Genomic DNA, 11,840 nt, shown 5'->3' with positions numbered 1-11,840 from the left:
CACTCTGCGCATTCCAGGCGTCGCGAACGAAGCGAAAACGCCGATAGCCCCATTACGACAAGCGAAGCCAGCCGCTTGTGTTCATCCTGTACTTCTTTGTCCTCATTTGTTTCCGCGCTATGGTGCAAGCCAGCCGCAGTACATGTGCCAGCCCTGCATGCGCACGAGCTCCGACCGAGGGGCCAACGCGCGTGACGGATGAAGAAAACGAGGTTAGAGGCCAGTGGCTGCGTCCTGGTGAATAACCTTAATTCACAGGGTGAAACATTTCCATAATAGGGTGTTCCCTTTTTGAAAATGACTCGCAGAGCCACGCTGTCAATCAATATAAATCTAACTCTACTCAGTTAATGTTAACAACAACCAGAAATACAATACACGGACAAAACCTGGTTATTCACATTGAATTATGAGCCAACCAGCCAGCTCTCAATCTAGTGATGCTATTTTAAATTGAAAAGGCAACATTGAATGAACGGGAAGACTTCAAGGTACAAAACGCACGCCAATGACATGCTTCCAGCAAGAATAAAATGCTAAAAAAAATATGACACGTTCGCCCAACATAAAAAAAAATGAGCATAGGAGCGAATTTTTTTTGTACGGAGACTCGTTATGGTTTGCAGTCAACCACAGACTTTACAAGGAAAAATTCAATGAGTTGAAGCTGTCAGCCATGAACGAACCCGACCAAATTGAAGTCCAGGTGCTGTCATCACGCGATAAAGCTAAACGATGAGCGTAGAACTACATAAGCACCGAAAAATGTAGGTATGACAATAAAGTCTCTCGAGCGTGGAAACGACTCTTGAATAAATTTTGCGACTCAGCGAACAGTGACGGCCGAATGAGGGCTGCTAGATCACGGGAAGCGCGGTTGGGCGAATGGTACGCGAAGCTAGCGTTTCATTCAGAGCAGCGTAGTCTCGTAAAAAGAAGGCTCACACCGGATGGAGAAATATTTTTTTCTCTAATATACGTGAGTTAAAACATTTCATTGTCAGCAAAAGATAAAAGGAATGTGTGTGCGTGTGCGTGTGCCGCGCTGCGCGCGCGCGCGCGCGTGTGTGTAGTGTGTGTGTGTGTGTGTGTGGTGTGTGTGTGTGTGTGTGGTGTGTGTGTGTGTGCGCGTGTGTGTGCGCGTGTGTGTGCGATGTGTGTGTAGTGGTGTGTGTGTGCGTGTGTGTGTGTGTGCGTGTGTCGTGTGAGTGTGTGAGTGCGTGTGTGTGTGGGCTGCGTGTGTGTGTGTGCGTATTTGTGTGTGTGTGAGTGTGTGTGTGCGTGTGCGTGTGAGTGGCATGTGCATGTGCGTGTTGGGCGTGTGCGTTGTGCGTGTGCGTTGGCGTGTGCGTCGTGTCGCGTTGCGCTTTTTTTATAATGTGTGCTTTCACTGAAGTTCCGTGTCACCTCTGTGTGGTGTGCTACAATGTTACGTTGGTTCTCCACATTCAGAGAGTGGCATGGCTCACGAATTCTTTTTTACTCCACACGGAGCGCGGCGACAAGGTCGGGATACCCACACGTATTCGCGAGCGCGTCGTCCTTCCGCCGTTGCCCAAGAACGTGCGCCCGACACATAACATCGGTCGGCGCAACGGGAGCGCAAGACCTGGAATAGGAATTCGGCAACAGTAAACAAATGGTTTACGTAGACGCGGCCCGTTACGAGCGCCAACGCGGTTTCGCGGTCGCGATCGCGAATCACGGAGGAACTTGCATCGCGAGCGCGACGATGCGCACAGAAGAGACGGAGGCGGCCGAAGAAGCGGCAATAGCGCTCGCGGTAGCTACCACACACGTCGAGGGGATAATAGGCGACTCCCACGCGGCAATACGCAACTGCGGCAGCGGCCGGATCTCGCGCGAAGCGGCCCGCATTCTCCAAATTTACGGAGGCAAGATTGGCCGCAAAAACGACCGTTTCCTCGTATGAATTCCCGCCCACACTGACCCTCCGCTCGCGGGCAACGCGACTGCCCACGCCGCGGCTCGAGGACCTACACGCCGAGCTGCGACGCCAGCCTGCAGTCGCGATGCCTCGCGCACCTCGAGAGCGATGCGGGAGGGGACGTTGGGAGATCGCATGACCAATTTAAGACACCATGCAGCACTACAGATTGAACAGATGCAAATATTCCCCGCCCCACGCCAAACTAAACAAGAAACAGGAGGTCGCCTGAAGTCAACTACAGAGAGACATGTACCCGAACCTAGCGATCATATATCCGACGAGTGTGAAGCATGCGGAGCCAGAGCTACGCTGCAGCACATGCTCTGAAAGTGTACCGGCAGCGAGCAGCAGTCCCCTACGAACCCGGTAGACATGGCAGTCTCGAACCTCGAGGTGCGATGGGAGGCGGCTCTGCTCAGCCACGACCTCGAAGATCAACTGTATAGGCCGTCTGGCGCGCCCAGGAAGCCGCCCGTGTCCAAGGACTCGAGGCTGTCATCTAGGCCTGGGGTCCTTATGGTCCCATCCCGCTCAATAGACCCGAACATATTTAATATATTTTTTGCTCGCTCACTCCTGAAGTTACCTTTAGCTCAAAATTGTTAGAAACTTGGAATATTGCGCTAAAGAAAGGCATTCGACGATCTCAAGTGTACCTTGAATTAGCTTGAATCGTTATTAATTGTCTGAATGGCCCTGATAAAAAAACCTCTGTTTATTAATGAAACAGAATTTTATGCACTGTACGTGGACTATGTAGTCTCTGGAAAACAAGTCTCCAAATATCGCTGCAATTACGACCACTGGGTCCCAAAACAAAATCGGATGCCGGAGACAACCTTCCCAATCACGGGAAAGTCGCCGCAAAGAATACTTAACAGGAAGCTAGAAGAGGCGGTGTAGAATTCGCGGCGCCCAAGAGCCCGACGCTGTCTTTAAGCAAGGTTTCTTTCAAAGCAGCAAAAACTTAATTCATCAATGGTATTTTTTTCTTTCTCTATTTTTTCGGAAACATGATCGTTTCCATCTTTTAAGCCACCTTTCCTTTATCGTAATTTGCCTAGGGCGAACAGGCGTAATATGTTATGCAAATATATGCCAGCAAAAGCAGAGGCGAGTTCTCCGCTTACATCATAATTTGATCGATACTCCCCGTGATGTTATGTTGCAGGAAATTTCGAAAAGCTTATGCAATCGATTTTTTTTAACACGGACGTGCAAGGTTGCTTTTCTCTCATCGGTGCCGCAAGCCCCTTCGCTCGTCATGCAAATTTCTTTAATGAACATCCACGATAGCTAATGAGGAGAATCAATTATAACATAATGACGGCTGAGCGGCCTAAGCAGGATTCGGGGTAATGAACGGAATCATTTTTCCATGAAGGGGTAATAAACCTTGTTCCTTTAGAGTCACCCCGCGGCAATCTCCAGTGCATAACAGTTTCCTCTCCCTAAAAGCATCGTCTCGATGTTTTTATAGGGAGGCGCATATTGCCACGACACTGAATGAGCTGCGCTTGGTGCATTACCGCATGCTTCTTATTTCTTAGCCTGCTCGAGAGGACGATGCCCAATGTATCAAAAGAGCATCATATAAAGATCTTGTATCGTCTGTTAATTTGTTTTTTTTTTCTTTTTAAGCGAAGCTCGTATTGCCTCACAAGCGTCGCTGGCGTTGTAGGTGTGACCCAGCGCAGAAAAATGCGGCGCCCGCGAACGCTAAGAAATGCGGCCCTAGAAGGCGCGCTGGTCAAATACGTATTTGCATGCGCCGTTTGTCAATAAGTGATGCTCCTTAGACCGTGGGCTTCTCAGCGATTAGCCGTTTCTGATACGTCAATCTGATCTTCTATCGAGGTTATAGAGACTGACGTGTCATTTGCACGTTGCCGCATTTCGTTGTTGCCTGGATATGAACGCATGACCTGCCGTTGTTGCCTATAAGCATCTGAAATGTAGCACTGCTGAGTACGTCGATGAAGGTCCAATTCTCGGCACGGCGAAAGGATACAGGAGGAAGCGTCTGCACTGACAAGAAAGAAAGAAAGAAAGAAAGAAAGAAGAAAAGAAAGAAAAGAAAGAAAGAAAGAAAGAAAGAAAGAAAGAAAGAAAGAAAGAAAGAAAGAAAGAAAGAAAGAAAGAAAGAAAGAAAGAAAGAAAGAAAATGTGGTACCAAGCTTCGTTGCCCCCATTTTGCCGACATGACAAGGGCGCTCCTGAAGTCTTTTGTCGGTGGCAATATAAGCGGATTCGCGGAAAAGGGCAGAACCTGTTAGTTACCTGTTGGTTCAGCGAGCCTCGTACACAGACTGCCATAGTAGTTAGCCGGGAGTCAGCATGAGGAGTGGTGTAGGCTATGTCTCCAGTGAGGTAACGCCATAACCATTGTGTTTCTTTCTCGCGACAGCAAGACCGGAACAGAGAGGCTAAAGAGGTCTGCGCCGTCTTTCAGCGTTCGTTCGCATAAAATAGGCACGAGCAGTCGTCGCATAAAGAAGGATTTCTCAAAAAAAAACGCCAGGCCTGCGCTGAAACCGCAGCACAGTCACAGCGAAAGCTTGAAGAGCGGTGTTTCTAGCGGGACGGAAGATTCAGGAAACGTAGGGATATGGTAGGAAGGAGGTATGGATGGGGTACCTCGTTTTCATTAAGCTATGTGCTTCACCTATACATTCAGTAATTACTTTTGAAGAATGTAAATATCATTTCTTTGTTATTTGGCATTTGTTTTTTCCTTTAAAGAATCGGGGAACTTAACGTTGAAAAAACATGATACGATTATTGGGCACTCCGTAGGGAACCCTGCGCTCACCTATGAGCCTTATCTTATTGCACGATAAACTTCTGGCAACTAGATCAACTTTCTGGCATTCGACAATTGTTTCCTGCTTCGAAAAGCAGAACTCATGTTGTCAGCCCCTCCACCACCCCACTACGTCATCTTGCCCTTTTACTTGGAGTCAATGGTTATGAGAGCGTTTGGCACAACGAGCGAATGTAGAAAAAGAAAGAAGACGAGCAGCAAGAAAGAGCGCTGACTTCAGTTGGAAAGGCAGCCCTCTTTTGTCTGCCCTGTCCTTTTGTCCTACATTCAAGCGTAGTGCTATAACCATCGTGAACCAAACCCAACTCGCCCGAAGCTTCTACTCTCGTTCGCCACTGGCGCCTCCCTTCAGAGCGCCTGTCACCGCCGTTGCCCTACTTCTCCATCACCGGTTAGGTTATCTGTCTGGAGCAGCGAATTGCGCTTCTAGCTAGCGACGTCAACAAGTACACGGAAAACGACCAACTTTGACCTTGGGCGTGCACCATGCCACGACTGAAAAATTCCCTCACTTCCTGCGTTTCTTTTCCGTGCAGAATTGCGCAGTTTGTTTTTTTAATTATATGAGTTCAGGAGATTTTGGCACTTTTGTCTAGCGCGAGATACTCCTTTTCGCAGATGATAGTATAAGTTAAAGTGCAGCAACGAAAAGAAAAAAAAATACTTAAACGATTACCTAGGCAGAGTTCATATATAGTCCATTCACATAAAAAAGGGGAAGAACACACACACACATGATACAGTCTCGTCACATAACACTATAGTTCCCATAAAATGTAATCACACGAACACTGCATATGCTGTAAATAATACGAGACGTCCAGTCGCATAACAATATTGAAATTCGCAAATTCCCGTCATATGGATACAAAATGAGTCCTTTGTGCGATTCTCGAAACGTGCCACACAGTGTTTTTATTTACTCGTACGCAGTTTGCAGGCAGTTTCAAGGTCTGCCCTCTATCCGATACTTTTAGCTAGGTGGTTCTGTCATGCGTGTCGCACGATATGGAACCAGCAGGCGGAGTTCAAGATAGCGTAGCTTAACAACAACTACAACAGGCACAACAAGGCTCTTTCATGTACATTCTACGCGTGGGCTGTCAGTACTGCGCGACTGTAGATGTACACATTGAACTTTAGCGGGGTATCTAACGTAGGAGGAGGCGGACATCAAATATAGAAATGTAGGCGTGACAAAGGGTAATCGATGTTTTAGAGTGAGGGAGGACCAAAAGTTGTTGCTCTTCATGTCGAAATTTCGGCTCGAGCGGCATTTGCTGTCATCACTTCCAACTTGTGAACATCTTGTTTTAGACGTTTGTGTTTTTGTGTTTTGTACCTCTCTCCCCCTTATTCTTTTGTCTCTTACCTCTATTTCGCACCTCACCCCTTCCCCAGTCCAGGGCAGGAAACTGGATACTTTTCTTCCTCTTTACCTGCATGCCTTCTTCATATTTCCCTCTCGCGCCCTCTATTTATAGTTACTTTTTAATGCCGTGATTAAATACACAAGGACTGCCCGAAAGTTGTGGCTGATAATATATATATTTATATATATATATATATATATATATATATATATATATATATATATATATATATATATATATATATATATATATATAATTTACACCGGCTATGCGCCGCCTTTAAAGGACATAATAATAATAATAATAATAATAATAGCTGCTAGAGTTCAACCTCCCAAAACCACGATATGATCATGAAGGCCGCTGTAGTGGAGGGCTCTAGAAATTTCGACCACCACGGGCTTTTTAACGTGCACCCAAATCTGAGTACACGGGCCTCAAACATTTTTCGCCTCCATCGACAATGCAGCCACCGAAGCCGGAGTTCGATCCCGCAACCTTCGGGTCACCAGTCGAGCGCCGTGACTACTAGACCACCATGGCGAGGCCCTAAACCACGACTTGGGTGCCTGGCAGTGGTGCTCGTAACCTCGGCGTTAATGGGCACAGGTGTACACCTTGCGTTAAAGGGGTGGTGCCATCAAATTTCGAGGCTATAACAAGCCTGTTGTGGGTTTCCTCTGTATGCAAGGACATTGCACACGAAGGGTCGGACACAGCGAACGTTTAGAATATATTTTAATTCACTTCCAAAGTGTACCTAAATGCTCATTCTCCCGATCGAAACCCATCGCTAGCGCGCCAACAGTGACGTAGATCTGTAGGATGGGCAACGAAAGTTGTAGTGACGTCACACCAAATCTGCTGTAGTAACGTGAGTGACCTCCGGACCTCCGCCACTTCCGCAACGTACGTACCGGCTGTAATGAACTAGAATACATTCTAGTTCACTGTAGTACCGGCAAAGCATCGGTTGCCACATCACTCCCCGAGTTTCGATCGCTTCCTGGCTATGTGCGTCACAGCCTTGTGGGGTCACGTGACCACGCCTCCTACACTTCTACGTCACTGTCCAACCTCGGCGCCCAGAAACCGAAACCGAATGTTATCCAAATCAAAAGGCGATATTAAGTTATTTAGCGAGAATACATGAATGTTGGTGCATGCATCATGCTTCCTGGAGCTATAGGAAACGCTTACAGCAAAGAATGCGCAAGCCACAAATTTGGTGGCACCACCCCTTTAACTTTGTATTTTGTCGCGCTACCGAAGCAGATCTCAGAGGCCACGTATAAAGAAGCGCGTGGTTGACATCTGCTCCGCCAGGGGCCGCGATATTCCCAGCTGCTCACAATCTTTCAATGAACTGAATCAATGTTCATCAGGGGCGTAGCCAAGGGGGGGGGTTGGGGGGGTTCAAACCCCCCCCGAAATTTTTCAGTTTTGCTTGCGTATATAGGCACGCACACATACAAACGCACGCACGAGCATACATAAAGTATGGGTGAACCCCCCCCGAAAAAAATTTCTGGCTACGCCCCTGATGTTCATTAATCATCCTGACAGATAATTCTTACTTATATTAAGTAAAGTTATGCTCCTATATCATATAAATTTAATATAAGTCTTAACTTGAACAATAACCATGTGTCTGTATTATATATTATGCTTTTTTCTTAATATTCGGGAAACCTGAAATATGGGTTCGCGGATATGCTTGAAAGAGAAACAGAAGTATCACTTAGTTCCCGTGCGACTTAAAAGCAAACGCAAGGATCAATTGGGAACTAATTAGAGGCTGCACGATGGCACCGAAACTATATTTCAGCCCGTAGCCCCGAGCGGTGTGCTGAGTTCTCACAGCCTTGGCTGCACTGCCTGTATACTGCGAGCCTGAGTGCGGCGGCTGTTGCCTCACCCACATTGCTTCTTTTTCACCGGTTTCATTGATTTTCGTTTGCTTTTTTTCACTCGCTAACTAGTTCACGCGAACACCACTGACACGTCTCACCCGGAAGTTGTTAGAGCACCGTGGGAGAAGAGCTCGGGGCAAAACGCTGAAACTTTCAGTCTCTTTCATAGCTTCGCCTTTCGAACGAAATAAGAATTCTTGAAATTTATTTTTTTTTCTTTCTCCGGCTGTGACGCGTCTTTCGAAACCACTAGCACACCTTTTGTATTTTTAACACGACTTTTCTTCGTTCCCGGGTTTTATTCAATATTACACTCTCTTGTTTTCCTTATACTTAATTGGGAACTTCTTTTCGACGACACGAGCGCCGAATGACTCTTGTTTCTCTTCCATGTACTTCCGGTCCAGCACTTCCAGTTTTCCGACCATTCAGAAAAAGTCTTCCAAAAATAAAACAGGCACAAAATCTGTGCTTCCGTTTCAGGTGCAGATTAATATTCGATACATGCAATATTGGAGTACAAGTTTACTTAAAATAATGGTCAATCAACTTTAAGGGTAATTAATTAATATTGGTGAAATAATTCATTGAGAGAGCAGAGCGTTTTCTTGTGAGGAGCTCTGATCGTTGCGGCACCTGTCGGAGCAGACATCAACCACGTGCTCCTTTCTACGTGGCTTCAGAGATCCGCTTCGTGAGTGCGGCGAAACACGAAGTCACGTAAATCTAAATCAAGGAATAGGGTCGCCTCCAATTTTGTTTCTTTCGTCTTCCTCCGACTGTCACACGTCCTACGAATTGAAAAAAAAATCGTAAACAGGGGGTAGGTGCTCGACCCGACGTTTCGACAAGTGGACTTCTCTTCTTCAAGGCTTGAAGACTAGCCTTGAAGGCTAGAAGGCTAGCATTCAAGACTAGAAGGCTAGGAGACCAGAAGACCCGGAGGCTAGGAGACTAGAAGGCTAGGAGGCTAGAACGCTAGCCTTGAGGAATACAAGTCCACTTTTCGAAACGTCGGCTCGAGCAACCACCCTCTGTTTACGGATTTTTTCATCCCAAGTTTCCATCTTCTCCTTCCAGCCGTTTTTTGAATTGTATTTTTTATTGTTGTCTCTCTTGTTTTATCAACGCGAGATTTCCTTCCTTTTCCCGTGTGACTCATTATTTCGCTCTTTCGTTCTGCTTATAATTCATTGGGAATTTAATTTTTTCTTCATACCGAATACCGCTTTCCATGGCTTCGTTTTTTCCTTTTTTCCTGTTCCGACTCTTTCTTCGCTGAGGCTGTCCCCATTCAGTACGCTTCTTTTTTTTCGCTTACGCGTGCTCTGATGGCTGCCCCCGATCCTTCCTATAATTTCCTCTCCTCTAAGCTAAAGGCGCGCATCGCTTTCTATATTCTCACTTTCCTTCTCTCCTTCAGTGGATCCCGTTCGCTGCTGGCCGTTTCCGGGAGATAGGGTTCTTTGCTTTAACGACTGTCCCGCCGATATCACGAGAGCCTCCACAATGGGCCCAGTCTTTCTTTTTTTTTTTGCTAGTGGCCGCTGCAGTACATTTTAAGCCGTCTTCGATGCCTTTCTTCATTCTTGTCGTACGTTTTACTTTCCTCCGTGATTCGAAAACGGAAGGACAAGGAAAAGAGAGAGGAACGAATAACTCGGAAATCTGGTGTGTCCGATGTTCTGCCTTCCCTTATTTCGATTTCCTGCAAGCGGGGTGACGTTGGTGGAGCAGCAACGTGCTTTCTATTTCTTTGTACGTCTACAGGTATCCTTTCTTGTTTGCTGCCCGAGCCCATTATAGATTGCAACGGAAAGACATTTCATACGAACGTACACGCGATGCCTTGTAGGCCAAGGACACGGCGGTGCCCGCGTGTAGCTTTCTGCGTGTTCTCCGTGGTAGTCAGGCTCACCATGCAGTCTGCCGTTCATTGCTGACTGCGTTCCGGGTCCTCTTCCCTAGAATGTATGTATGTATGTATGTATGTATGAATGTATGTATGTATGTATGTATGTATGTATGTATGTATGTATGTATGTATGTATGTATGTATGTATGTATGTATGTATGTATGTATGTATGTATGTATGTATGTATGTATGTATGTATGCATGTATGTATGCATGTATGTATGTATGTATGTATGTTTTTAATCATAGTTTGTTTTTTGTCAGATGACAGGCCATACGTTCAGGAACCTAGAAAATGTACTGGTAGGAGAGTGTGCGTCCTAAAGTATTAAAATAATGATACTAACAGACAATAATGGTAGGAAAAGTATACGGGGTGTTATTTCTAGTAATTAGGAGATAAATATGAAGAACGTACAGTGGACGAAAAGATAACCGACCGCCGGCAGGGACCGTACCTGCGACCTTCGAATAACGCGTCCGTCGTCCACTTTAGTTTCTTCACATTTATATCTTAATTACAACAAATACCACCCCCTATACTTCACTTGGCATTATTGTCTGTTAGTTATCATAATATTATGTCTAACAAAGAAAAACGAGCCCTTAAAGTCATCTTATTTCCTTCATTCTAAAGTATTAATGTTTTATAACCCGGTTTCGGTTCCTACTGTATAGTGACGTCATGGCACGGTATGAGCTTCTGGTCGCGGGTTTGCTCCAGCTATCGGGACGTTTCCATGAACGCTCGGCTCCGTAGCTCCGTTAGTGACGCACAAGCGGCTGTCTCAAATGGTTTGCTACCTGACGTCATCACAACTATCCATACTGGTGGGTGAAGTCACCAGAATCGATATTACAGCCCGACGTCACGACAGCGTCGTAATCAGTAGTTCCGTCATGCGAAAATCGACTTTAATGGCAGAATAAAATGGCGTATCAGCATTTACTGAGTTTCACAGTTGCTCAGAGCCGTCTCTGTATTTGCCGTATATATATATATATATATATATATATATATATATGTAGCGTTCCTCTAAGGTAAATTACTGAGACATTGAGCTAGAGAGAGACGGATGTATTCCGCCATTTATTATCTCTGTTCTCCACCTCTCCTCTTCTTCTTCTTCTTCTCCCTGATGCTCCGCGTTGATGCTTCAGGCACAGACCGCTTCACTCTCCCGGACTTCATTGTTCACACCTCCTGGTGTAATATTTAAAAATATTGCTGATGGAGGCGCATTCTGTGTGCCCAGAGACTCCCAGGTACCAGATGGTCTTTAAGATACCACGTTGCGAAGCCGTCTTGACGACTTGAAAAGGCCCACAAAACTTATCATTAGAATTCCTTATTCCTTTCCGCACCAGGACGAAGTCTCCAGGTTGTATGTCTGGTATGTCACTGCTCCGTCTGCTGTCGAAGTTTTTCTTCATTTTCTTTTTGTACGCCTCTTGCTGTTTTTCTGTTTTCTTTTTCTCAAAAAGCACCAGGTTTTCAAGAAGGCCCAGTTCACGGTCTGCTGGAAGCACCGGTACAGTCCCTGAAGCGGCAAAAAGAGGACTGCATCCAAGACCACTAGTGCAAGAACGGTTGTGATGTCTCACGGCGGCTTCGAGGCAGCATTTCCAACCGCCAGGAAAGTTCGGGTACATCTTCATGTACTGCTTGATGTCTCGTATTGCACGCTCAGCGAGGCCATTAGCAGCTGGGTGGTATGGTGCGCAAAACTTGACTGTCACTCCGTGGTCGTTCGCCCATTTGGAAAGCTTTGTGCTACGGAAAGCCGGACCATTGTCGCAAACTAATGTCTTCGTATTCCGAAAACATTCTGCCTTCAGAAGAGCCATGATGCTGTTGGCGTC

The 11,840-nt window shown here is 46.2% G+C and overlaps 1 protein-coding gene across 1 annotated transcript in view; it reads left to right on the top strand.

Annotated features, from left to right (window-relative positions):
- Window positions 1-11,557, top strand: part of LOC119406373 (glycine receptor subunit alpha-3-like) — a 72,425-nt gene extending 60,868 nt beyond the window's left edge. Inside the window, exon 8 of the mRNA XM_037673114.1 lies at window positions 11,463-11,557. Within this exon, the coding sequence (XP_037529042.1) occupies window positions 11,463-11,557 (95 nt within the window). The remainder of the gene's footprint in view (window positions 1-11,462) is intronic.
- The last annotated feature ends 283 nt before the right edge of the window (window positions 11,558-11,840 follow it).

Source organism: Rhipicephalus sanguineus, chromosome 10 (assembly GCF_013339695.2).
Source record: "Rhipicephalus sanguineus isolate Rsan-2018 chromosome 10, BIME_Rsan_1.4, whole genome shotgun sequence".
NCBI lineage: Eukaryota > Metazoa > Arthropoda > Arachnida > Ixodida > Ixodidae > Rhipicephalus > Rhipicephalus sanguineus.
This window is presented reverse-complemented; position numbering and strand designations above follow the sequence as displayed.